The sequence below is a fragment of the Odontomachus brunneus genome, unplaced genomic scaffold, assembly GCF_010583005.1.
Source record: "Odontomachus brunneus isolate Ranch 3 - 2012 unplaced genomic scaffold, Obru_v1 Obru_scaffold_004, whole genome shotgun sequence".
Lineage (NCBI taxonomy): Eukaryota > Metazoa > Arthropoda > Insecta > Hymenoptera > Formicidae > Odontomachus > Odontomachus brunneus.
This window is the reverse complement of record NW_022639454.1, coordinates 305,028-332,959: the sequence shown is the minus strand read 5'-3', so window position 1 is coordinate 332,959 and position 27,932 is coordinate 305,028. Positions and strand designations below refer to the sequence as shown.

Below are 27,932 nucleotides of genomic sequence, written 5' to 3'. Positions count from 1 at the left end.
CGTTCTACGACGTCGTCGAGCGAAATGCGATATTACAATGAGATTTAAAGCGATCGATATCCTGTACGTCAGGTATGTGGGGCCGCGCGATTCGCCCTGCAGGTTCCGCAATCGAGAATCTTGAGGTAATATAGTGATTCAGAATTAAAATACGCTAATACAATACGAACCAATATTTTATGATTTTATGCCGCGTGTTTTAATAGAAATTTTTCCCGACAATACTATAATTTTTAATTTAACGAATAGACCGCGAAATATTATTTCGTAGCCACGTAACCGATCCTCACAATGCTATAGTAATATCTAACACAAAGTCAAATTGTTATTCTCTTTCTCATGAGTAAAGCTATGAGATTGTAAGGCAATGACGGAGAAAAATGCCAAAATAACGACACAACTCTTGGGCCACTTTTGCTTTCGTTGTACCGATATCGAATAAGAGTATCAGTGTGCGTCGCGATTGCTTTTTGCATTGTATGCAATCACAATTTTCCTCATTGTCACGTATGACGCAGTGGCGAATGACCAATTACTTTGTCTCTTTCGTTAAAAGTTTTATTATTCACATTACGTTGTAATCTTCCTCTTTTTCCCCGCTCTTATCTTTTTCTCATTCGGTACTGTTACAATTCTCTCGTCACATACAAATGCAAATACACACACACACACACAAACAAACAAACATATATATATATATATATATATATAGAGAGAGAGAGAGAGAGAGAAATTTTAATTAATTTAAAAATTACATGCAAAGTATCTTGTATAAAGAGACTTTGCATACGTGTTCGTTACCGCACTGTGTGCTCACGATACAATGTTGCAAACAAAGTAAGAATGAAACTATTAGACAGTGTTCACATACATATTGTTAAACAAAACTTCAATTCGCGAAATGATAAAATAGAAATTAATGTCGATATTATTTGCACCCCCGGCATGCACAAGTCTATAAACCTAATCGACTAACACGAATTTCAACTCCATCTCATCTCACGTCTAATCTCACGAGATTATTTTTCCTACGCTTTCCTTCTTCATTTTTCATTCTACGTAACTCTGGTTCGACGTTTCCCTTTAAAGATTGCCAGCCGGAAATTTTGCGCGCTGCTTAATTATTTTCGTGTCGTCAATTGACGCGCAAGTGCACGCCAAATGTTATCGACAGAAACGTAATCAAAAGTTGAAAAGCAGAAGCCAGAAACCTCTTTGTCAACCGCGACAGAAACGCCAGTGCACGCCTCGAAGCGTAACGATATACCTTTTCGGTTGGATCAGCATTAACGCTCGCGAGCGTCTCTATAACAGTACTAGTCGGGTAAACGGACGATCAGGTGTGCGGAACGTCTCAAGGGTAAACTCCCTCACTTGCCACGATCGCCTCGGGCTTGTTCGTAAATCGCTCGATGGAATGATCGTGTGACTCTCGATGGTAAAGCCAACCGATCTTTTGCGCAACTTGATTTAACTATCGATTTAGCCGATTTAGCTATTTCTAACGCTAGCGAATACTCGAATTATATTAGGTGTATCGGTAACTCTATGTAGATCATTACACGTCGATTCTATGCTATAGCTTCGATCAAGAATCCTAAACAAGATCTATCGCGAAACACTCGTAGTGAATAAAAAAATGTCGATGAAAAAGACCGTTATATGGTGATTCTCGTAGCATCGACTGAACTTCCTATACATCATTACGCCTCGATATTCACTATAGTTTCTCACGGTCGATCGTAGATCTCGCAGATCTACCGTGTGCGAAAGAAACATCTGTCGCTAATCAACAGTAGAATGTTGGATCGACGACTCGCCTTTTCACGTTTTTCGCACACGGAATAAATCGTGATTCTCCGTGGATCGTTGACACTTTTCGATTCTCAACGATTTTCCAAGGATTGCGGTCGTGGGATTACCTCTCATGCTACAGCTCGGAGCGATTGCAATCTATTTCTTATTAAGGATCCAACGCGCCTACCGTAGTAGAAGTGAGAAGCACGGCTTCGTGCACTTTGTTGACGCTCGTAGGGCCCACGACCTGACGACGCTCAACGATGGCGACTTGACTCAGGGGGGCCTGACTCACCTGCCACGACGTGTTGCGGCCGCATTTTCCGTCACGTTATCCGTACGGTGCCCCCCTCGTCCTTTCACGCAATCGGCATCCTGTACGCCTAAAACTCCTCTCTTTTCCTTTCTTCGATTTGTTGTTTACACCGTCGTGAAAGAATCTTCGCAAAACGTTCTGTTCTGTTCTCCTCTCCTCTCCTCTCCTCTCCTCTCTTCCAAACCACTCTTTCACCTCTTACACCCGCGCTTACGCCGATCACAACCGACAACGAACGCGCGCCATACGAGACTGCGAGTCGTACCGTTCGGAGAACGCTCGTCCATCCCTCCTCCCTCCAGTCCCGCCGTGTCGCACTGTGTATTACCTGGTGACCATAGTTACCTGCATACTTGGCTGTTTACGCGCCGGCTACAAAAGGCAAGGTAAGGATACACGAACCTTTTGCGCAAAATTTCTCAGACATCACTGGACAGCTCTTGTTCGTTTAATATTAAACACATAAGAGATATTAGATATTATTACTTTTACGTCAGACACGAACCTGTTGCTGTCGTTTGTTGCTCATGGCGCGCACCACTCCATCCTCCACTCTTCCATTTCTATCGTGACTCATAAGTGGTCGGTAAAGACGAACCGCATTGGCGGAGTTGTCGCAAGAATGAATAACCTGTTTTATGTAAACTGACGTTGTGTACATCTAAAATGAAAAACATTGATATCAATATATTTTTGTTATTGCAAAAATATATTAATCATTTTTTTTATGTGTGTGTGATTATGTAAATCATATTTGTCTCCTTAATTCATATTATTACTATCTGGAACAATAACATCTAAACATCCCAAAAAGTAAAAAATACAGAATAACTTCGACTTTATACGTACGATCCAGCATACCAAGTGTTAGTAACGTAACATCGATGTTATAATGTCCTATACAATAATGTAACTGTTACATAACATCGTGTGTGCAATAGTTATATTAGTTATAAATAGTTGTGTTGGACATTATAACATCGATGTTATGTTATTAATATTTCATGTTTACTGGGAAGGTACTTGTTTACATGTATCCAATATTTTCATACGTATATCTATTTATATTTATTAGGTTGAAACATACAAAAGACATCCTATAAACATTTTTTTTAATTTAAGAATTTTTTCTAGTAGTTTATTCCCGATTTTTATTGCTTGTAATGCTACGAGATAAAATATAATCACCTCTGTAAACTAGATATACAAAAGTGAAAAAAAAGTAATATTGGACGAAACAATTTCTTTATATCTATATGCGGGTATTTGAATTAAATTTTTCAATTTCTTGTGATCTAAATTAATATGCCGGGAAACGGTGAGGAGAAAAAAAAGAAAACCTCTGCCGTGACAATGACACCGTCGGACATTGCCGTGACCAGGATTCGAACCTGGGTTACTACGGCCACAACGTAGGGTCCTAACCACTAGACGATCACGGCTACCAGAGGACTTGGAAATTTTTGTCGTGAAATTTATATTGTCGTAGTGTACAATTTTACTTCTATTAATTTTTACTTTTATATTTTACATGATTATTATTTAACATTACCATGTATCAAAAGACGCGGTAGCCAAGTGTGCGCGCGCGTGCGTGTGTATAACAGACCTCTCCCTGCGGAATTTTATTTATAACATACACATATGCAGACTGGTACACTCAGTCAGACTAAAGTCAGAATACAATGCTAATGCGTACTACAGATGAGCAATGTCGAAAGGACAGGAAAAGACAGAAGACGACGTCCAAGTTGTAGGTTATTAAAATCAGAAACTTTTGATTTATATATCCCTCAGATTATCATATCGATGATTGGTTAATGATTACTCGTTCAACTATTAAATTTCTAATAAACTGTGTGCAATAATATTTAATAGCGTATATACAGGCTAGAGGATACAAAAGAACGTATATTCCCAAGTAGCAAGGTGACGTAGCAAAGACGTCGTTAAGACGTCACTAAGCATCTTAATGACATCTTAATGACATCTTAACGACATCTAATTAACATCTTTAGATGTCACTTTGCTACTTGGGTTGCGTTATCAGAAATAATGTGGTAATCGAACGATCTTTCGTTGTTACGTTATGTATTTCTAAAACGGCAGATAACGTTGCTGAAGAAGAAAAGTTTGTTTGGTCGTATATATATATATATATGTGTATGTGCGTGTGTGTGAATCTCTTTCGTACTGCTGAATAAAAATACAATATGCTCCAACTTACTACTGAATCGTATCATTTAACAATAAAGGTTCGTTGAACTTGCCATTAATGTGATACGTATTACGACGTTCATTTGTCGACTCGGACGACTCGTAGCAGAAATTTTAAAGTTACACTTCGAAAGCCAGTCAATCGACGAAGCGGTCAATAGCCAATGGGGAGTGCCCGTTGGTAATATTATGGCCGGTACTTATAGGGTGATTTTCAATTGCTTAACACATCTTGACACATACGTACACAAAAACACAATAAAATACGTACACAAAGTTTATTGGTCGCATATTATCTAAAATATCTTGTAAGATAATATGCAACCAATAAACTAGTTTTGTGTAACACAATGTACGCAACTGAAAAACACCCATAGTCAAATTTTATAGCATGTTCGACTGGCTCTGGGTTAACCCACTCTGGGTTATTCAGCCTATGTTTATTGGTCGAACAAGTACTTATAAACTTTATGATTGGCTAGTAGAGACTTATGACGTCATTAATCGCTCTCGGAGCGATTAATGGCTCCTGCACACAGGACGCGGTAATGCTTGCCGCGCGACAGCCAATATGTTGTTTTTCCGTAAGAGCTAGAAGATTATTGCCGCGTCCTGTGGGCAGGAGCCATAACCCAGAGCCAGTCGAACACGTTATTATATTTAAGATCATTTCAAAAGGTGTTTTCCAGTTGCATACACTGTGTTACACAAAACCAGTTTATTGGTTGCATATTATCTTACAAAATATTTTAGATAATATGTGATCAATAAACTGGTTTTGTATACGTGTGTGTCAAGATGTTTCAAGCAATTGGAAAGCACCCAAATTTATCCTCAGATGCTTATAGCGTGTTCGACTGGCCCTGGGTTAATCGCTCCGAGAGCAATTAATGACGTCATAAGTCTCTACTAGCTAATCATAAAGCTTATAAGTACTTATTTGACCAATAAACGTAAGCTGAATAACCCAGAGTGGGTTAACCCAGAGTCAGTCGAACATGCTATTAGTAGCTAATAAAATGATCCGTACGATATCTGAAGATGAGAAACTTGAAGAATTATACTGCAGGTGGCGGCATCTAGTAGTGCCGCATATAAACTGCAGAACGGTAAAAAGGAGACCTTCGTTTCTAAGTAGTACGACTCAACGACGAACCGGACAAGTTAAAAAACAAGTCAATCCGTTACATAACGCAGGAGAGTAGGATAAGCTTTCGAAAATACAATTGATTGAATTTTTTGAAAGACTGGAAAGAAAAAATACTCCTGCTCCTTTAACGAAATGGCAGTCAGAGATTGACTCGTCAGTGCAACGTTCACATTCATCGGTTCATCGCACATGGTACTCGGCCGCACCCGGTGAGCTTCGCGTCCCTCCGCGCGTTCCCACCACCGCTGGCAGTAGTTCGGTAGTGGCAGGCTGAAGACGTCGAGAGAGCGAAGATGTTAACTCGTTGCTGGTGGTGATTCACACTGTCCGTTCGTTCCATCCCGTCCCACCGAAAGACGCGATCGACGAACTTGGTTTTGCTCGACTTGGAAGCAGATGAGCGAGTGAGTGCAAATTGCTGCGATCCGTGGGTCAGGTTAAACATTCTGTTCTCGTTGTCGACATGTCACTTCTTTCTCTCCCTCTCCTTTTTTTACGCTTGCAACCTCGTTACCGCCAATGCGTCCTGGATCAGTGTTTCTCGTTAGTCGCTGCACGATTCTGTTCAATATTCAGGTAAAATTTCATTTCAACTGCATCTGTCGAGTGTACTTTCTAAAGCGTGACTCATACCGCCTCGGAGAAAGGATAAAAAAAAAGTCAGAATACAATTACAAAGATCCGTTTATATAGTTGTGTAACGGCACGAGTCTGTACGATAATGCTCTATGGTACGGGTGCATTGGTAAATTTTAAAAAAAGTATAGTATGTAATTGATATTACACACATATATGTATACATATTTTTTTAATCATAGAATCTGTTGGAGAAAAGTGTCACTTGCTGGAGTAAGACTGCTATATGTACACTGTATCTAAATGTGTACAATTTGTGAAGACTCAAGCAAAGTGTAATGATTAGTTGCGATAACTGATCCTCCTTTTCCTTCTTTTCCTTCTTCTCCTAGGTTGGCTTGCATTCAATTTACATAAGAGAATCAGATATTAAATGATAAATAAGTATATATTTATATAGTAAGAAGCACACATTCTTATAGAATGATGGAAGAACCATTGAGCCAAGGCGCTTCACCTTCCAGCGATGGCAACTTCTCAACAGTTGGCGGTGGTGATGGGAGTGGTGGTGATCTCAATTCGTCCAGTACCATAGTCAGCTTAGATGAGAGAATACTGGACGTCACATCGCGACACACTTTGAACGTCCTCCGAACACCGTTGACCAAAAAGGCCAAACGCGTCCGTTTCTTCCGCAACGGTGACAAATATTACACCGGCGTGGTGATGGCAGTGACGCCAGAACGATATCGCAGTTTCGACAGTCTCGCGTCTGATCTGACGCGCGCCTTGGTATCGAGCGTGACTCTGCCAAACGGCGTTCGCGCTATTTACACGATGGACGGTCGCAAAGTGCAGAGCGTGAGCGATTTAGAAGACGGCAAGTGTTACGTGGTATCTGGTCAAGGTGAGATCTTCAAGAAAGTGGAGTACTCATCGTCCAAAGTCAGACGCGGCAGTTCCCTGTCGGGACTGCCACAGTCCCCGGCGGCTACTGGCACTGGCAGCGGTGGCACCGCCACCACCACCGTCACCGGCAGACAGACCAGCGCGATCCCGTTGTGCGTCAAAGCGCGCATCGTCACGCTGATTCGCCACGGCACCAAGCCGCGTAAGGTCCTAAGATTGCTACTCAACAAACGCAACGCTCCTAGTCTCGAGCACGCGATGGAGGCCATCACGGAGGCGGTGAAGCTCGACTCCGGCGCGGTGAGGAAAGTTTATACGCTGTCGGGTCAGCAGGTCACCTCGCTCGAGCAGTTCTTTCAGAACGACGACATTTTTGTGGCGTACGGCCCGGAAAAATCCGCCCAGGAGGATTTCGAGCTAGACTTTGAGGAAACTAAATACGTGCAGAGTTTCCGACGATGTCTCTGGAGTTCCAAGCGTCAAAGTGGTCCGATGCCTAGAATGCCAAGAAAGTCCGGCAAGAAGACGCTCACCACACCGCAAGTCAGAACTCCCAGTCCATCCTCTTCGATACTGCCACAGCCGTTAAGGCTGCATTACGCCGTGGGTCACATCATCGGCGAGGGGAACTTTGCCGTCGTTAGGCATTGCATTCACAAGTGAGTAGACCAAGTCAACTTGCTGTAGTGCAACAAACAAATTGTTTGTCATGATGACAAATTAAGTACCGTTATTCAAAGCTTGGATAACGAGCAATCGAGTTGAGAGAAACGTATCGATGTTACTTTCAGGTCTACCGGTGCAGAATATGCTGTAAAAATTGTAGACATGTACAGATGTCAAGGCAAGGAGATGTTGGCGAGCGAGGTAGCGATCTTGAGACAAGTTTGCCATCCAAACATAATCAGTTTGATCGCGGAGCAGGAAACTACTAATCAGCTGTTCTTAGTGATGGAACTTGTAAAGGTGCGTCGTCGCAGCTACTGCAACATTCTCTATGTATCAAAGTGAGAAATGTATAGATAAAATTTATAGCGATTCAAATTTTTTCTCATTTCGCAGGGAGGAGATTTGTTCGATGCGATCGCAGCCGCGACGAAATTCTCCGAAGCGGAGGCCAGTGTGATGATCAGCCATCTGACATCCGCTCTGGCTTATTTACATTCGCACCATATTGTGCATCGTGACGTAAAGCCGGAAAACCTTTTAGTCGAAATGGATGGCAGTCATGTCAGGTGCTTGAAATTGGGTGATTTCGGACTCGCGCAGGTAGTTCGAGAACCACTGTACACAGTCTGTGGTACACCGACCTACGTAGCCCCGGAAATTCTCGCAGAAACTGGATACGGCTTGAAGGTACACGATGGGTCTCGTTATGATGAATTGAAGGCAACATCGACACAGCAGTTCTTTTTATTAAATCGATTCTCTTTCGTCTGTGCGCCTTTCAGATCGACGTGTGGGCTGCTGGAGTGATTCTGTATATTCTTTTGTGCGGTTTCCCGCCGTTCGTATCGCCAGAGAACGAACAGGAAGAATTGTTTGAACGTATTCTAAGCGGACAATACGAGTTTACATCGCCGTATTGGGACGCGATATCCGACTCTGCGAAACAGCTCATCTCAAACATGCTGCAGGCGCAACCCGAACTTCGTTTCAGTGCCGAAGACGTGCTAGATCATCCGTGGCTCGCGGTAACTGTCACTGATAACATACGATTACTATACCATAAGTTAGAAGGTTTTCCCGCATCCTGGTCTCACCACAACCCAGCATGGCTTGACTCCTTTTTCTTTCTTTCACTCTTATTCACTTAGTCAGTCATTCATTTATTCACTTACCCACCTACCCATTCCAAGACGTAACCAAGACGAAACAATGCGCGATTAATATCGATTTTCTTTTCTTTCTTTTTTTCGCTCGTCTCCACGTCACACGTTCGCTGTCGAATTTATTATTTTGGGCACGCTATACGGAAAAGGGCTCTAGTAGGTATAGCGTTTGGAATGTCGATACATCGATCACGACTTTAACGTCACATTTATCGACCACATTTCATTGATTGAGGTTGCATTCCAAAACGTCCTTTCCGAGGAAAATTTTACTCTTAAGTCTATAGCGTATGTAACATGAACTATAGATTTAAAAGTAAAATTTTCCTCGAAAAAGATGTTTTGGAATGCAACCTAAGATTGCGTTATCAAACTTGATTGTTTCCAACAAAGTTTGTCGTCGACGTTTCCTACGCTTTGCTCGCTGGATGGAGTTTCCGTAACGTCGTGATCGAGCGGAAACAACGCCTCTCCCATCGCGCTTCGTCAGCTTTGATTACAGACTAAAGAAAGCTTTCGTAGTGGTTTGCTGTATCTGTAGCAGTGCTTTTTCTTTTCTTTTGCCCCGCCTCTGTATATCAGCAGAGCTTTCTAGGAGGCGAGCAGACCCCAGCATCAGCAGCACCCACCGGCACGGCGAAGCAACACTGGGATCAGCAGCGTAAGCCGATAAGGCTGGCGACCTTTGAATTCGATTTCAAGAAGCAGCGCGGCAACCGACAGGACTCGCCGAACACAGAAGCTGCCAGGACGAGCGCGAGAACCGAATGGAAGTTAGTTGATGCTCCTCCTGTCAAGCGTATCGAGCTCCGGGAAGGATCGCCAAAGGAGCGACGAGACTGCGACGAGATTGATTTTGCCAATGGTAATCGCAGGGAAGAGGAGGAGAAGGAAGAGCTTGGCAGCAACAACGATGACGACGATGATGACGACGATGACGACGACAACGATAACGGTGATTCGGCATTCCTTCAGGATATGCACAGCCTTAGCCGCTCGATGCATGACCTAATAAACAATCTGAACTTGAATCTGAACGAGGATAAAACCTCGCGATGTCGTTTGACATCGCGCAGCGCCGCATCGTCACTCAACAGCATTCCGGAGAATCTTAATTCATCGTCGTTACAAAACGATTCGAGGCTAACAACGACCACGTGCAACTATAACAGCAATTCGTCGATACATTGCGACGAAAAGATTGCCGAGAATCTTCCGGCAACTCCCAGAAACTGTCGAGGCGACAAGAAGAACGGAAATACACCAAAGGCCGCCAAGTACTTGGACATTGATATTCATTGCGAGACGCCAAAATTGTCGTCCAAGCGCACCCTCGATAGCAACGGAAGGATATGTAACCGGAGGAACCTATTCGACAGTGACGACTTTCGCAACAGCAATGTGTCGACCGCTGTCGTGTCGACATCCAGCGAAAGCAGCCTGTCCCATAGTTCGACCGGCGGTAACGACATCGAAACCTCCGATAGCTTCGTGAATATCCAGTTTGCGCGATTGGCGCGCGGTCGAAAGTCCAGCTCGACGCAGAGTATGGAGTCGACCGACAGCTTCGAGAACGTGAGCTTCCGCTACGTAGCCGACACTAATGACAACGGTCGTCTCCCGGATGATTCTTCTCCGCAAATCCCTTCGAAACACACGGCACATGGTAGTCATCGGGTGCGGAAGTCTGCTACCAAATCTCTGCCGCAGACTCGTATCGCCGCTCTCAACTCGACCTCGAGATCAGTTAAGCTGGACAATCAAGCCGAGGGGAAGACTTGCAGCAGCGGCAGTCCAAGAATTCAAGAGACGAATAAATGTACGAGGAACGAGCCGGTCAAGTTGCGGTACGAGAGATACATCGGTAAAAAAGGTCAGGTAGACTCGAAACACACGAGCAAGAATAAGAGATACAGCTGCTTTTCACCGTGCACCGCCAAGAAGTCGTCGGCCGAGGAAGAAGCGGTCGGCGATGACAAAGTAGTGACGCGCAAATTTAATTCTACGGACGAGCTGAGAGAAGGCACTGCCGAACGCCAGAAACCGATGGCGACTAAAACGAAGCGGTTCAGTTTGTACTATACACCGCAACCGTTGAGGAAAACCTATCTCGAGACGGATACCAGGACTGGCAGGATCCCGTGCAAATCGACGGCTCGTGCCAACAAGTCAATGGAAACGAACAAGAGCAAAGACGAAGAGGCGGAGAGGAGCCGCAGGTCAGTAGCGGATGCTTCGACGATCGCTAGCAGAAGCAAATCTAACCGACAGAATGTTCACGTGCGGCCGAATGTGGTAAACGCGAGCTTAATCACGAGCAGGACAAAGTGATGACACGGTCAGCAGACAAAGCTGTGCCGAACTTTAATTGCCACTGCGGACAGAATTATCTATTGGGCGAGAACGATAGAGTCCAAAGGTGTAATTAAGCACTTGAAACGACCGAGAATGCAAGCCCACGCGTTCGCGCAAGTCCAAGCATCGTGCGTTTGAAGACCTTGAAAGATCCTCATCATTTTGTATGCGCGTTGGAGAAATGTGTTGCGTTACATGGTTCTCATAGATTGCAGATGGAAGCCCGCGTAGATGTTATGGTGAGCACGAAGGAAGCGATGCTGACATAACACAACGCAGGAGGAAGGAAAGGAAATATTGTGTGGTGGAAATCTACTTGATTCTTAAGAAACCACACCTGCATTAAACTTATTTAAATTTCTTCGGATTTTAGATTCTCTCCAGTCCCGATGTTTTAAAATTAATACGTAGATTATACTCAACACGCGAAACCTTTCTTTTAACTATATGTATTTTCATAGAATTCCTGTTGCATTTGCAACTGAATATCCGAGGAAGACCAAAGATGGTTAATCGCAGAATGCGTTTTCAATGGACATGATGGTACCAGGTTAAAAGTTGTGCGAAAATTGTACTATTTCAGTATTAATTTCCGGAGTGTTAATCGGAAGGATCTTTTAGCAATTAATACTGGTTGCAATTCGTCCTTTTCTAGAGAGACAGATGCTAGTTTAGAATTAGAATAATAAAAGTATAGTCGATCGCGGTTTAGCGTTAATTGACGTTGATAGAACCGAATCGTCCTAGAATCATGACGGCACTGTAAAGAGTAAGTTAAATACAAGTGATGACGATCGAGATTCGAACAATCGGGCGAGCTTCGAAATAAGAACAAAACATGCCAAATGCATTTATGTAGGTTATTTTGTATCGGATGTCTACGTAAGTCTAGATGTAGATGAAACGCGAGTAAATGGAAGAGTATTCGATCGACCCTTTCGGCTCCGTGACGCGAAACAAGTTTTAACAGAACGCGTGTTGATGTACAAAAAAGCACAATTCAAGAGCTTATTCTTAAATCATCTCGAATCCGTACTTGAAAAAGAAACATAAATTTAACAGTATAATATGTGTGTGTGTGTGTGTGTGGATTCATTTGTAACACGTATACTTTTATTTCACACACATACACACACATATATATACTTTATATTCCTTGTTAAGTTGGCTTATTAAGATGATTTGGAAATGAGCTCACAAATATTATACGGAGGATCTTTAGAGCTTACAGTTATTTATTTATTTTGTTTCCACACATTTTAATACGAAAGAAATTTGTTCCAAGTAGAAGTAGATTTTGCAATTTTAGACGGAAGGATTGCTATTTAGACTAAAAATTTCCTCAGATAGTAGAATGTAGGACCGAGAGGTTTCAAATAATGATTGAGAGGGTTAAATTTGATTTTCGAGAAGGTGCGAGCGATTAACAATTGGCGATTAGCAAATAGTAATTAGCGATTAGTGATTGGAGTTTTACAAAGAACGTGAGAATTTTCTTAACGAGAGACAAAGGGCGACAAATCGTACAATTCTGAGACGCCCGAGATAAGTGTGCAGTGCATAATTAAATTTGCTCAAGAAAGGGCGAGAAAACGATTATTTTTGTAAAGGTGCCGTTGAATCGCGAGATCGTACAAGCAATAAAAGACGACGATAGAAACTAACAAAGAAGAACACGCTCTGCGTATGGGAAGACAGACAGAGAAAGAAAGAGAAATGACTTATTAAAATTATTTTTATAGATGTTTGTAAGATGAAGACAAGAACCGAGCGTCAACTCTGTCAAGTCAAGGGGAATGCAATCGTATTGGTGCAATTAAAATTTTTAGTGAGATACATACGATATATCAATTATAGAAGTGCATAGTGATTTATTTAATTAAGAACCTTTTCCATTTTTTAATTTTCTTCAAACCAAGGAATAATGATCAACATAACAGATGTGCAAGAAAGCTATATTTATTGAAATATTTTTATCTCAACATCGTGCTCATAATTTCTTACATTTAAGTTTTAACTCTTCAACGTTTTCTATCCAAGCTCCATCCAGAGAAAGGAAAATTTATATAATATATACAAATACACATATAATATAAGATTTGTAGAAAGTTAAATATCATAAATAACAGAGAAGATTTTGAGTTAAAAATTTGGCTAATTGAAAATAAAAAAATTCGATTCTCTTGACTCGACTTTATCAATACAGAAAATTGTGAGACACGTCGCGCCCTTTGTTGCTCGGTCGTCGCTAATTTATGGCCAATCCTGCAGCAGTTTTCCGACAATTTCTGTAACGCGGTCGTATGCGATGTATATCGACAAATTGTGTACATAATCGTAACGACATAGGATTCGATTACTCATAAAACGATAAAAATAGCAGTGTTACTGTGATTTTTTCGCTCGTACGTTCGTTTATGCGCTCGCGTTTGCCGCGGGATTCCGATTTTTAGGATTTATTTTTAGAATTTATACCAATGCTAGTAAGTACTTTCTGTTCTTGTTCTGTTGTTTTAATATATCCTTAATATCATAACAAAGTATACCGATTCGCGCGACTACGATAGGTTTCAAACGTGATTCACGCCAAATATTGAAATGCATTAACTAGATATTTATATTATATCATCTATATTATATTATACAAGTATAAATATATAGATATAGTATTCGCGCATGTGAAAGCAAACGTTACATAGATAAGGCAATTTTATTCTGTCTCTGTAAATTAGTTGTATCTGTTTCTCGGTTTTGCAAATCGCGAGAATGAATTAAAAGGCAAATGCCACTTATGCCACACGTTTTAGCAATGTTAATCTCGTCAGATTATTTACTTCTAAGAAAATTTACTTCTAATCAAATCTGTACAAATCTCAAATTGATTGATTGATTTTCGTGATTCTCGCGAAGCCACTTGCAAAATATATTTTTCACTATCTATCACAATATTGACTATATATAATCACGATTTTATATATAAAATTGATCGTATTATTTCTAATGCGTAAAACGTATTTGGTGAACGCATAAAAAATATATAATTGTCTTTTTTCCCCTCGTGTTTGTAAAATTATTTGCTATATACAATTTACGGTAGAAAGTTCGTGTTTGAATTATTTGAGATTTTGATTGACTGGATTAGTCGACATGAAGTATTTTTGCCAGCAGTGATATAAAGAAGAGATCGATAAATTATACACGCGTGTTAATCGTGCACAATCGATCGTATCAATACGCGCAATGCTCGAGAGAGCATAAGAGTTTCTACTTTATTACCTTACATTTACGATTATTAAATGATGACCACACGTCGTCATAAGAGAAGCACCCGCAAATATTTATATTTAATGTACTGCCACACGAAGCTTATTATTATAATTATATTGGAAAATATAATTGCTAAATTTCAAATCCAACGTGTTTCAAAATTGTTTCTCTCCGTTGCTGTACTACCCATATCGATTTTTCTCCGATCTGTACTACCTCTTCGATCATTACTACTAAGGTGACCAGATTTCCCAGTCCTGAATTCAGGACACTTCATAAATGTGTGAAGCGGGGGAAGGGGGATAAAAAGATCCGAAAATTATTTGACAATAATTGAAAATGATGACAAATCGGTGTCCCGAATAGCACTCGAAAAAATTCGGGATAAAGGGTAAAAAATCGGGACGTCTGGTCACCTTGGCTGCATGTGTCGAGAAGAGAGAAGATTACTCCGTAATAATGTACTTACGATATGTCCTGACGACCGTATGTCGTTGTTTTCGGCACTCTAATACTTATTTCCGCAGGAGATTCACAGGACACAAACGAAAGACGTATGTAATACAGAGCGTTGTGTTCATGGCAGTTGCTCGGCATGAAAAGATCGTAGACGCGCGCGCTGTCAATCACGCATGTACACCAAAAGTTCATTAGCGTGCCGAAAGTGCTAAACGTGCATGAATGTGAACGCGCCAGTGATGCGAACGAGGTCGCGTCTACAACGACGCGATCTGTACGGCGGACGTTTTAACCAATCGCGTTCGTTTCGCAATACGAGGTTGTCATCATGCTTCCATCTAGCTGTTGGTAATGAATTGCGCGAAATGCTCGATCTTTTCGTACCAAGCAGCAGCTATAGGCACACATCGATCAACATTGCTCCGCGTTTCTCGCGTCTTTTATTCGTCGAAAGTAAGTCTTGCACGTTAATAAATCTCGGGAGTGTCGAGAATAGTGATGTACGATCGCCGGGGCGTATCATGAAAACGTCATTCGTAAGTAATCTTCTCGTTTCTCTTCGCGGTCGGTGCTTGTTGCGCCGACGTCCCTTATATTTGCTAATAACATGGACTCGCTCAAGTAGCAATAGAATCGGGCGATCGTCGGATTTATTGAACGAGAATTAGAAATGCGATGACAATCAGAGAGAAAGAGAGAGAGAGAGAGAGAGAGAGAGAGAGAGAGAGAGAGATGCGGAATATTCGGGCGGTTGCGTCAGCTGTTAGGAAAAGATACGGAGAGAGAAGTATCTCATAGAGCGCGTTCTTTTTGGTCGCGGCGTCGTTCATATAGGGAGTATATCAGTTGGACACGGGGCAATTGGATACAGTCCAATCACAAGTCGCTGTTCCAATGGACCCTACAAATGTCTCTAATCACACGGTGCTGTGATTGGCTGTGTCCAAATGCACCGTGTCCAAGTGCACCGCTCCCAATTCGGGACACTTCATAAATATGTGGAGCGGGGGAAGGGGGATAAAAAGATTCGAAAATTATTTGACAATTATTGAAAATGATGACAAATCGATGTCCCGAATAGTACTCGAAAAAATTCAGGACAAAGAGTGAAAAATCGGGACTTCTGGTCGGGAGCGGTGCACTTGGACACGGTGCATTTGGATACAACCAATCACAGCATCGTGTGATTAGAAACATTTGTAGGGTCCCTTGGAACAGCGACTTGTGATTGGACTGTGTCCAATTGCCCCGTGTCCAACTGATATATACCCCGTCTGGTCACCTTAATTGTACTTCCGTATCATGGACGTAGAAATATCTGGACGGAATGTATTTCGCGGGGAGTGAAGCCACAGGGGTGAGAAGAATGAAAGTCGGAAGTAATCAAAATATGGCGGCGGTCTATATCACGGAGCAATGTCTTGATATAGTGTATTGGAAAATGTACAAAATGAATATGTATGTGAATATATGAATGTGTGTATGAGTGTGTGTGAATATCAAGTTTTACCCTGACTTGCAACTGTCTGTTATATTAAAACATACCTGTAAAATGATATTCTTACCATTTTTATGTTCCTATTCTAATTGTTTTTTATTTTTCTGGTTTCTCGGTTCTCTGGCTTTTACAATGTTTCGCGTAACAACCCGACATCTACTACGAAATATATAGTCCTATCCATAAGGATCTTTCACCACAAAGGTTAAAATCTTCGATCTATGTATACACATATCTCATATATATATATATATGTGTGTGTGTGTGTGTGTGTGTGTGTGTGTGTGTGTGTGTGTGTGTGTGTGTCACTTTTGATCACCAAAGATGACCGCGACGAAGATTTCCTCTCACCGCGCTGGTTTCACACCTCGCACCCATAAAAATATTTTACACTCCGTCCAAATATTCCTACGTCCATATTCCGTACAATGATAGTAAGTTAGAAAAGGACAGACGTCCAATCGTTCTATTGTCTCATCACTGATGAGCGGACCGCGCTACGTAGGCACGATGCGAGCTAGCGCAAAACTAGATCATCGGCAGCTTCCGACGTGCATCTCGACGGTTGAGAGTGTTATGGCGTGACGCTCGAGCACGTGCTCGCGCACGCGTGTTTACATGACCCGGCCGCGCGCTCCCCCAAGCGCCGCTCAGTCAGCGACACGAGCTGCTTACGACGATACGTTTCCCTAGCCTTTGTGGAGCCTAGAGTTTTTGTTAGAGCTGTCGTCCAGGTATTGTTATACCGATTATTCGATTATCATTATTTCGTTATTATCTATTCTCAGATATTATCACACGATTGTCGAACAGATATTATTATCACTATCATTTAATATTCGAATATTATTACTTCTTTATTCGGTTGTCATTTAATTATTTTTATTATGTATTAGGAAGCAACTCGAGCGTGCCGTTATGACGATTTCCTTAACTCGTCTTGCTGTCGTGTGTAATTAATAATTGATACTACAGGATATTATTATACGGTTGTCGATCAGATATTAATATCATCATCCATTAATTACCCGGGTATTATTGCTTCTTTATTCAGCTATTTAATTATTTCTTATTGCGCATTGGGAAGAAACCCGAACGTGACATTACGACAATTTCTTTTTCTTATTTTGTTGTCGCGTGTAACTAATTGATACTAAATTATTAAATTGCTAAATTAAATTAAATTTATGTCACAGAGATCCAATAGAGCAGACACAGTCACGCGGCTTTAGGGGATGCGATGCCTAAGTGATGCCGCGCTGGAAGATTTGGCTCGTGCCTTTTTGAATCAGCTTGAAGGTGAGCTTCACTTATTTGTACTTATAATTAAAAATCTGACAAAACTGAAAATTTTCTTGTTTGGAATCGAGTTCCTTAATGCCTCCATCGTTGTGTAACTAATTAATAGTCAATTAAATCCGTTTTTCGTTGCAGAAACGAGAACTCGACTTTAACGAGATCAGAGAATGCGTCTTTGCTGCGTCAGAGAATCCGGCTCGAGCCTGGCAGAGTTGGCGCGAAGGTGAGTTTCACTGATTTGAATTCATAATTTCGATAAATCCGATAAAACTGGAAATTCTCTTGTTTGAAATCGAGTTCTTTAGTGCCTCCATTATAGTGTCTAATACTAAATTAAATTTGCTTTCTGTTGCAGAGGTGAAACAGACGACCAGCCGACTCTTAGAGGCTACTGCGCCAGAGGATCTGGCTCGAGCCGAGTGGGGTTAGCTCGAAGGTAAGCTTTATTAATTAACATTTGTAATTAGAAATCTGACAAGATTGATAATTCTCTTGCTCGAAATCGAGATAATTTAAATCGAATCAAAGATCGCGTTAAATCGTAATTACACGCGGGAAAAATATTTTCTGAATAATATCACCACTTGAAAAATTTTGATTTGTTCTAATTAAGAGATTTATTTGCAACGTCGAAAAAAAGGAAAGTGGAATATTCCAAGTGTGAATACATTCCGAAATATTCTTCTAGCATAAAAAATATCGCGCTTACTTTTTTTTAATCATTCAAACTTCTTCACTCAAATCGACATCAATGTACGAATCTAATCGGCGAAATGGCATTTTTCTGTTTCAGAAACGAAAGCTGAATGTGGCTACCTTGATTGGCGGTTTGGTGAGTCAAAATAAGAAACATATTGATAATAAACAGACAAAAAGTCTTTCAATGTAGAATATGTTTATCGAATAAATACGATTTACTTTGCTGTAGTTGTAGTATGTGTATGTACCGTCCAATAAAAATTACACTGCTCGAAACAATTGGAAGATCGCTTTTTCAAATAATATTAGTGATAATGCATATTTTACATAAATTTGGCAAATAAATTTTGAAATAGTTTTCTCCCAATGTATATATATTTATTAATTGATTAACTTAGATTATTGATTGGTCGACGATTTTTGTTGGAGGAAATTTTGATTAATCAAATTCCAACACTATCTGGTAGACGCTTAAAGTATTGAGTATACGCTCTAAACATTCAAAATTTTGTAAAATTATACAGTTTTATTGAATGCGATCTTCGAGATGTCTCGAGTAGTGCGCCAACGCGCAAAGAGATTGCGCCACAAAATGCGCAATCACATCACTCGCGTCATAGATTTTCCGGTCATTAATTTTCTCAATTTTTTCTCTCGCGTGAGCTTAAATCGCGATTATATTTCATAAAGTAGAGTTTGTGCTTTGTTATTAAGTAAAATTCGATATCGTGCGACACTTACGCGAAGCGATCTAAGTGATTATATAAACTGCTCGCAAAATTAATTTCACGATCATTAGAAAATTTTCAGGTTTCAATTTTTCACTTAGAGTTAGAGTTTCCTAACGCAGAATTCAATAGAGACAATGCTAGCGAGCGTTGATCCCTCTAGAAAAACGCGATGTATACAAATTAGATATGTGAGCAGTTGTTTGTTCACTTATGCGGCGCTTGACAAGTTTCATCGAACGAAGACAAACGTCTTACGCGATAACATTTTCTTCGCGTGAGTTTTGAATAGAATCTTTATCTTTATCATCACAATTTTCATAATTTTTGATTTTTCATTCGCTCACGTTCGCGATTATTAATTTGATAGGTTTGCGAATTTCACCGAATCGTATGTGCGGAAAGGTTGCGAACGAATTTCGTAGAAATATTGCGGAGTTGTTATCCGCAAAATCATTGCGAAATTGTCTTCGCAAAAGTATTGCGGAGTTGTTATCCGCAAAAACAGCTTGCTTCGTGTCTAAAAATCGCGCGGTTTGCGCATCAACGGTGAGACAAGAACAGAGTGATTGGACGTCTGTCCTTTTCTAACTTACTGTCATTGTACGGAACATATGTGTAATATTAATATATGAACAGCGCAGCTCTCAGGGGTACCGCAACACTACGGTGCAGACAATGCTCGTTTATCCTTATCTGTTCAATATCAGTGTTCTATCTGTCTAAAGCGCATGCGTGACATTTGCCTCTTCACCATGGTCTGTGCACAATAACAGTACATATATTATACTCTTATATAAATTATATAAATTGTAGACCATTATAGATACTTTCCATATTTACTTTTCTTATTAATTATCAATTAGTCAGTTTCTTTAATAAATCTGTTTACATTTTGTCGCCGCGTTTACGCATTACGATCACAGAACTCTTCTATAGAGCCAATAACCGTCTATCTTTTATCCTTCAATGTTTGGTTCACTCTCGCTTATAGAAAAATTTCTCCGTTCATATAATAATATTACATATAGGGTGTTAGTTAAGTATGTTGCCATACTCAACAGAGTGATTCTTTGATTTATTTCAAGTAAAAAAGTTTATATAAACATGTGTCCTAAACGCTTAGTTTCCGAAATAAAAAAATTTAAACGTATAATAATAATCTGTTTCGGTTAGAACAGCTTCCTCTAATACTGGTATTCTAACTGTCATAGGCGTTCCAAGATCAACAGTGTTCCTTACAAAAGAACCCTTTTCTCGAAGATAGCGGTGAATATTCGCAAATGTTTTACGACATGGTAAATTGCGTTGGGAATATCTTTCTGCATAAATACGCCTTGCCTCACGTGAGTTACCATTTGCAAGACCGTAGGCAAAGTGCATATTTGCCATTTCAAAATTTGTAAACTTAAACATGATAAAATCGATTTTGATGGACTGAAACAATTTGGCCCGAAAACGTATGCACAAGCTAACCGACCCGCAGCAACATCAGAACTAAAGTCTATTTTTGATTTTATGACTTTGACTTTGTCACTTTGTGCGAATGGTACGATCGTGCGAATGGTAACTCACGTGAATCCAGTAAACAAATTGAATGTAGACTGCGCGCAGATTGGCAGCAAATTTGATCAAAAACCCACAGCAAAACCATAGCCATCTGTGTCTACATTAGACTACGGTTTTGGCGATAGATCTTGCTGTCGGGCAATTGGTGCCAAATTTGTAGCAAAAACCACGCAAAGCTTGCAGCGCAGCAACGTCTGCGCGGTTTCTGCCGCCAATCTGCTGTCAAATCGCTACAAGCTCTGCGCGGTTTTTGCTGCAAATCTGCAGCAATTATCCGACAACAAGCTCTGCTGCATATCTGACGGCAATTTGACAGCAAGATTTGATATAACAGATCCTGCATCAAATTTGTTATCTATTTGCCATCAAAAGTTGATAGCAAGTTCTGCTCGAAATCTGTTCGCGCAGGTTTGGCTATCAGGGGAAGCAAAGCATATTTATGCAGGAAGATATCTCCAACGCAATTTACCGTTTCGTCAAACATTTGCGAAAATTCACCTGTATTTCGGAAACTAAGTCGTTTAGGACACATGTTTATATGAACTTTTTTACTTGAAATAAACCAAAGAATCACTTTGTTGAATATAGCAACATACTTAACTAACACCCTGTATGTGGTACGGAAGTACAACAGGCACGAACCAGGCGCATTTTATCGTTACCACCACGAAATGTGCCAAACGAATGTAGTAAAGACGCACTTTGTTAGATGGCGTCTCGAAAATGCGCCTAGCTCTAGCCACTAAAATCAAGCTGGTGGCCGCTCTTAGGCTTCTCTCTGGTAATAGTATTACGTAATTTCATATGAGAATTGAAAAATGTTGGGACTCTCTCCGTTTCAAGGTATTTATACGTAAGAAGCCATTCTTTTTTAGATCCTTGTAAATACAGCTTTTTTTTTTACAGCGACTGTGGTTTTGTAGTCGCGTTTCCCCTCTTTATTGCCTGCGAGCCGTGCGCGCGCACGCGCTATTACGGCCGCACGGAGCGCTACGCAGTCGTCGCTCGCCGCTCGTCGCCGCCGGTTCGAATATAACGCGCGATCATGCCGTTTACTTTCACGTTGTAATACGCACAGTGGTTTGCGTCGTGTCGCACGAATACACACTTAAAGCGAATAGTTCTGCATCTTACGGTTCGCGTTTACTTGAATATCGTGAAAAGTGCGGCTTTTTGTCACGGCACGCTACTGCGGACCTGTGATTCGTATGAACGACCGGACCGGCTGTCAACGACGTTTACGTGGGTACACACATCGAGCACGACGCCGCTCTTGACTCAGGTGAGATGATATATATATATATATATATATATATATATATATTTATTTATTTATTTATTTATTTATTTATATTTAAATGACAATGGCTTTTGATGAAACGGTACTCGATGACCGTATAACTTGTGACACGACTGGTGAATTCGATCTTGTTTAACCTATTTCGGTTAACCTATTGTGCTTGAAATTACGAAATGGCAACCGATTGAAAATTACGTGATCATTGTTCCGAAGTTCAACAGTCGTATTTGAATTTTAGGCGCGGCGAATAACATACTGCGTGTCTATATATATATATATATATATATATATATATATATATATATATATATATATATTCCTTAAGCATCGCGCGTGCATGGAGACGCTAAAAATGGCAAATTTTCGTACTGAAATATTAACTTGCACTATGTATATACGAATACCGCATCATTCAAGTTCACCATGTTTACGCAAAATCTATCTTTTCGCGCCGATTGAACGACGGTAAGGAAATAATAATCAGACGAATATCAGGTATGTATACGAGGGTAGCACGAATTTAAATTGAAGATCATATTATTCCCTTTCTTTCGCACGAAACTTATACACATCAAGGAAATATTCAGCAGCGCAATGTATCATACATTTTATAAATTTCTAATAGACTCTTTGAATCATCGAGATAGAAAGATTAAATAAAATTTCAATAATTCTGCAGGAGAGTTTTCTTGTGAATGTAAGGATCTATATTTAAAACCAAAAGATTCTCGAAAAATATATTTAATATACGCACGCTTAATAGTTATTTGATGACACATTTACAAAGAGAAAACGTCTTTTCACGCCCGCCTGAGCGTATGAAATTTGCAAATAACGTAATGATTGCTGCATTTCACATTGGGGACAACGTTATTTACGAAAGACGTAAACCGTGAAAATGATGATTGCAAATGGCTCACCTGAACGCGGAAATTTGGAGGTCGAAATTACTCGTTGTATCGAAACACCTGGCGCGATTATTATCGGAGCGTAACGGTATTTCTGCTACATATGCGTCGCCGTCACCGCTAGACTTTGCGCTCAAACGCGCCGCTAATGATTGTTTCGCGAACGTTGCGTCACAAGGACGTTTTCCGAAGGCCTCTCGGAATGCAATACTCGGATTTATAATTTACCGTCGTTTGCGGTTTTCATAACTACGATCGCAATGCGCGAACGATTGCGCGATTAACTTTTTAATGAAATTACGTGACAAGAGATGTGCCAACAGATTTATCTTATTCTCGCCAGAACTAGTTTGATTTGAGGTCTATGTTTTTCAGTTGACCTAGTGCTGCACTGAAACTTTGTTCTCTCTTCCTTTCCCTCCAACACTAAATATATTTATTTTATTTTAAAAACAAAATGTGTAATCTAGTTTAACAAGAAAGTACAAACCTGTTAATTTCTCGATTTGGTTTTCAAAGAAAAAAGATCGCGAAGGGCATACGATTGTTCCGAGAGAACTGAATCGTATCGTTGGTTCTCCATTATCGCTGGAAAGTAGATATTTCCACGGCATAATTAAGCGAGCGAAGGGAGTCGATACAACCAAATTTGGTAATTGCCGACCAATGTATTTTTGGAGCCACGTATGACTTGATTGCATAACGCATTCGCATAAGCGCCAACATATCAGAACGTTGAATGCATCGGTCGTATTTAATTTGTTGCCAATGAATTTCTTTTCTTGTAACTAATATGTTCCGGCAAATTTGGCTGATTGCAAATTCCCATAAAATGTGGAAAACTCGCATAAATCAGCATTAAGATTACAAGTTACACATAAAATGCATAAGAATCTAAAGCATATATTTCGAATTGACATACCGTGAACATTAAATCTCTTTCACATAACCTTTTTGTCTCCTATAATTAATACAATAATAAACTTTTATATTTTCTCTTCTAGTTTCTTTTTGTTGTAAATCAATAACATATAAATAATGGTGCGTGATCAGTTTGGGTGTTTCCCAAAAGTTTTGAGAAATCAAACTTGTGATCATACCATCGATTTGACTGAAATCAAATCTACGTCTGGTATCTCTTTCTCTTTTTCTCTTTCCTCCCTTTTTCTAGTAAAAATAAACTACGACATTTTAAATCAATCGAGACAAAAAGATTATGTTCTCGTAAATCAAAAGTGTCGCGGTTAAATCACGATTTTTTCAGTAATCTGTTGAATTTTACTCCTGTTGAGCCAACTAAACAAATGTGTTTGCAAAAGAACGCGTTGACTGTCGTGCCATATAAACAATGCGAGAATTTCCGCAAAGGTTTTATGTCATCTATTTGTGGCTGACGGATTTATTTAGATATTATTTGGTTGGAAGTAATTGTATTAAATATTTAGAAAAATATTAAATAGAGAGAAGACAACAAAATATCTTTAACATAACATCGAAAATTTATCGTGATTTTGTCTTAAAAATATTGCAATTTCTCGGCATTATTCGTCCGTTTAAACCATATAAATAAATATGTTAACTCAATTGCGAGTTAAAACGATATTGTTAGCGATACTTTTTTTTATTTACAATCATATATATTTATACAAGATATCCCTATCTATTCATACATTTTATCGTTAATTTTTAGCGTTCTTGTTCGCCCTTTAAGATCATAATAAAAGTACGAAATTGCGAACGCAATAATTAATTTACTTTAGAATTATTGTGGCGCACTTTGGATGATTTTTAATTACGATTTTATAGTATTGCTAAGTTTTTTTCGAATAATTGCGACATCCTTACTTAAACAGAGATTTAATATTAATTTGTAACCATCGAGACATTTAACATTAAATATACAGAAATATTTTTTCTCTTTATAAAAGAGAAAGCATGAGTGCATTGAGTATTTGTGTGAATGTATGTGTAGAAAAAACCTTTACTAGACTACTGTTTCATATAAATATATCTCATTCTTAGTATGAATGACGATATATTCTTGAACGAATTTGCAAATTCCGTGATTTTTATTCGCATTCAGTAAAATAAGTGAAGTTGAGTGGGAAAGTCATTTGTTTTTCCGCGTCGGAACTGAAAGCGATTTCTCTGCGATCCTTCTTGGAGAGGAATGCTTCATCTCCCTGCCGTTTAACATATCGGCGTTAATTTGTTGGTTCGAGTGTGTTTGGGTGGCATGGCGTGCTTAGCGCACATATTTAACGGTTGCACATTAAATACATCGCCGGTGATAAATGTCCCGACATTCGTCCGCGGCATGATTACCGTAGTACTTGTACCTCCTCTGAAATCCTTGACCATCTTGTTTCTTTGTGATTCTGTGGTTATACCAGATTCTTTAAGAAAAATACTTGAATAGTCTTAGTGTAATATTACAAGCGTAATCAAAGAGTTGTCAAAATGATGATGATTTGAAACAAATTTTCATATTTGTGAACGTAGAGACGATAGAAATTGAAATTCAAATATAAATCGTGTGTGTGTGTCTGCGTACGCGTGTATGTATGAAAACTTTAATTTAAAATAATTTATACATTCTTTTACATATACCGTTCGTATTCGAAATGTTACATATTCCGAAAAAACATAACGGGTACATAAAGTTGTTCGAACAGAAACAAGCAGATAAAGACACTACCGTGCACCAGATAGTACCAGTAAAATCTCTTTACCAGGCTTATAAAGTATCACGTTGGAGAGCCACTTTAATCGTGCATGAGAGAAAGAGAGAGAGAGAAAGCTTTTACTCCATCGAGGAATGGACGACAACAGTACATCTAATGAGATGCATAAACAATAGCGACAATGCTTTCCTGCGCTGTCGTGCCAGAGATACACGAGCGAGGAAATATACAGACATTTTACGGTCCTCGTAAAGCATTAAAGACATCTTTATGGCGTACAGTAGGTATCACAAATGGTTCCGATGTTGAACGGTGCGATCCTCTTAACACAAGTGGGGCCCCGAGCGTTCGGGTCTATTTCTTGATAAAAGATCGGGGGGCATAGCTTTCGCTCGTAACGCGTCTGTTCTAACGGTCAAAAGAGTCGAGCTTGTTTAATCATTCAATTATACAACGGTAAGATAATGGGACATTGATCGAAAAATGAAAAACAGTTGTTACATTTATTAGCATCTAAATGCAGAAATAGATGAATGTATTTTTTGTTGCGTTCAAATTGTCATATTCTCTCACATTTGAGAAAATACTTAAAGTAGAATTCTCAAATAGAATATTACACAGTTTGTATTTACGCGGCGCTTATCCGAAGAGGAAAGTTAACAAGGATCGAAAACACCAGGGAATCTCGCGGGGTACGCGCATTAAGAGGGGTCAATGGCGGCAAACGGGCTTTTAAATCATCAGACGGCTCGAGACTTCCTCGTCGGTGGTCTCTGCTATCACCACACACAGCCAAGTTATAACGGCCTTTCAAGTAAGAGAACACTGTTTGTGGCTACTATCATCAGTCACTGTTTATTTATTTAACTTATTTGGACGCGTGTTACATCCGTGCATAACGCCACGAGCGCTAGTGCAAATGATTCGAGTATTTGGCGATCCCAATAGCGATAAATGTACAATTTGCATGACGCTGAGCTGCGGTAATTTTGCAGCTGTTGCTGATCCAGCGAGCATCGATGTTTATTAACGCATAATGCCACAGTTGTCAATTAGGTGCGTCATTATTACAAGCCCAAAGTCATCATTATTTGAAGACCGTCGTGCTATTTGCTCGCTTTATCCCCAAGGAGGGAAGGACGATGGTGGCAGGTTTGCGTGTTTCGCGACATAATCGCGGGCTGCTCGGACTACAAAAGCTAAGCGCGAGACAGAGATAGGTTCTAATTTACTCGTTTCGTGCGCGTTTAACGGGCTAGTGTTGTTTATTCACGATGATGAATACGACGTTCGTTTGGCCATCATTAAATCCACAAAAAATCCGCAAGACTTTGCATACAATTAGTTTGCTTTTTTTTTCTGTCGGAAAAGAGAGATCGAATCACCTAAATGCGCTCAGCGCGAGATCGAGACCGAACAAAAAGTATTGTAAGAGTGTCGAATAAAATTCCTCGCAAAAGACAATATCCAGCACGCGCGTATCAACCAGGCTTTCTGGCTATCTTTTTTCCTCTTCATTTTCGCTTGTTTTTCTCGATATGTCGAATTTTCTCGAAAGTCGTCGACGGTGAAATAAACTTCCGTTCGAGGTGCCGGATGGACCTTCCTGCGAACAGGAAGAGGAAGCAACGAGACGAGATTGCACGGGGCGTCTTGCGCAGGGCCTTACGTAGATAAATGGCTCCGCTGAACTTTTCTGATGATGGAGATATTAATCTTTCTCAGGCTACCCTCCTTCTTTCTTCGCGCACTTCTCCTCCACTTATCTTCTTGTCCTACGCGGTGTTCTTTTTTCTGCTTGGAAAGCAGAAGAAAGAATCTTATCTTTCACACGCGCACACACCACAAGCACTCAATGTGTCAATCAATTCATTAATAACAAGTTCTCATGATTAGTTCCTCATTGATATACGCTAATTGTAGTTTTACGCTATATCATATTTTGAGAAAAATATATATTTTTTTATAAATTTTTCTTTTATTTTTATTTTTATTTTTTTCCACCAGTGCGACGAAAATGAATTATTTCACACCCACGTTGCAGATAGAAGGATATCAAGACATAAGAATTTCGTCAACGTGAACGTAAAAGTCAACTTTTTCTTTAAACTTTTCAGTTTCTATCCTGGAACGTTTAAAAAATTTTCGACTTTTCAATGTAGTCTATAGCTTTCTTTTTTCCACGTGTGTATACATACATACATGCATATATATATGTGTGTGTTATAAACACGCGTGTTACATGTGTCCGTTATCCACGCAGTAAACGTATCCAAGCGGATTATATCAGGATGACAGGAGAGAGATAGAAAAAAGGAGAGAGAGAGAGAGAGAGAGAGAGAGAGAGAGAGAGAGAGAGAGAGAGAGAG

At 40.0% G+C, this 27,932-nt stretch overlaps 3 protein-coding genes, 1 long non-coding RNA gene and 1 other non-coding gene across 10 annotated transcripts in view; 3 read left to right on the top strand and 2 right to left on the bottom strand.

The window, feature by feature from the left end:
* LOC116844954 (protein crumbs) overlaps window positions 1-14,986 on the bottom strand; it is a 41,444-nt gene extending 26,458 nt beyond the window's left edge. Inside the window, exons 1-3 of one of the 5 annotated variants that reach the window (XM_032817151.1) lie at window positions 14,889-14,986; window positions 2,619-2,774; window positions 2,093-2,485 (exon numbers count right to left, since the gene is read on the bottom strand). In XM_032817151.1, the coding sequence (XP_032673042.1) occupies window positions 2,093-2,117 (25 nt within the window). In that variant the 5' untranslated portion in view covers window positions 2,118-2,485; window positions 2,619-2,774; window positions 14,889-14,986. Of the gene's footprint in view, window positions 1-2,092; window positions 2,486-2,618; window positions 2,775-3,665; window positions 3,683-4,340; window positions 4,507-14,888 lie in introns of those variants that run through there. The other 4 variants (XM_032817144.1, XM_032817160.1, XM_032817175.1 and 1 more) reach the window with 4 other exon arrangements.
* Trnah-gug lies at window positions 3,484-3,555 on the bottom strand. Its single transcript has one exon. It is a non-coding gene; the product is annotated as a tRNA-His (tRNA).
* On the top strand, window positions 5,508-14,568 carry LOC116844974 (serine/threonine-protein kinase DCLK1). 2 transcript variants are annotated; one of them, XM_032817190.1, is made up of 6 exons: window positions 5,508-5,884; window positions 6,539-7,624; window positions 7,757-7,931; window positions 8,028-8,321; window positions 8,417-8,659; window positions 9,383-14,568. In XM_032817190.1, exons 1-6 carry the CDS (start codon window positions 5,877-5,879, stop codon window positions 11,126-11,128), a joined length of 3,552 nt encoding a protein of 1,183 aa, XP_032673081.1. In that variant the 5' UTR covers window positions 5,508-5,876; the 3' UTR covers window positions 11,129-14,568. The 2 variants fall into 2 exon arrangements, with proteins under 2 accessions (XP_032673081.1, XP_032673073.1); XM_032817182.1 differs by having other exon boundaries at window positions 9,380-14,568.
* A 161-nt stretch (window positions 14,987-15,147) lies between the features above and the next one.
* LOC116847476 lies at window positions 15,148-18,598 on the top strand. Its single transcript, XR_004378767.1, has 5 exons — window positions 15,148-15,414; window positions 17,573-17,675; window positions 17,811-17,898; window positions 18,031-18,111; window positions 18,469-18,598. It is a non-coding gene; the product is annotated as an uncharacterized LOC116847476 (long non-coding RNA).
* A 3,083-nt stretch (window positions 18,599-21,681) lies between these two features.
* Window positions 21,682-27,932, top strand: part of LOC116847560 (protein sickie) — a 108,279-nt gene continuing 102,028 nt past the window's right edge. The window contains exon 1 of the mRNA XM_032822697.1: window positions 21,682-21,953. The gene's annotated coding sequence lies outside the window, so the exon portion shown is untranslated. The remainder of the gene's footprint in view (window positions 21,954-27,932) is intronic.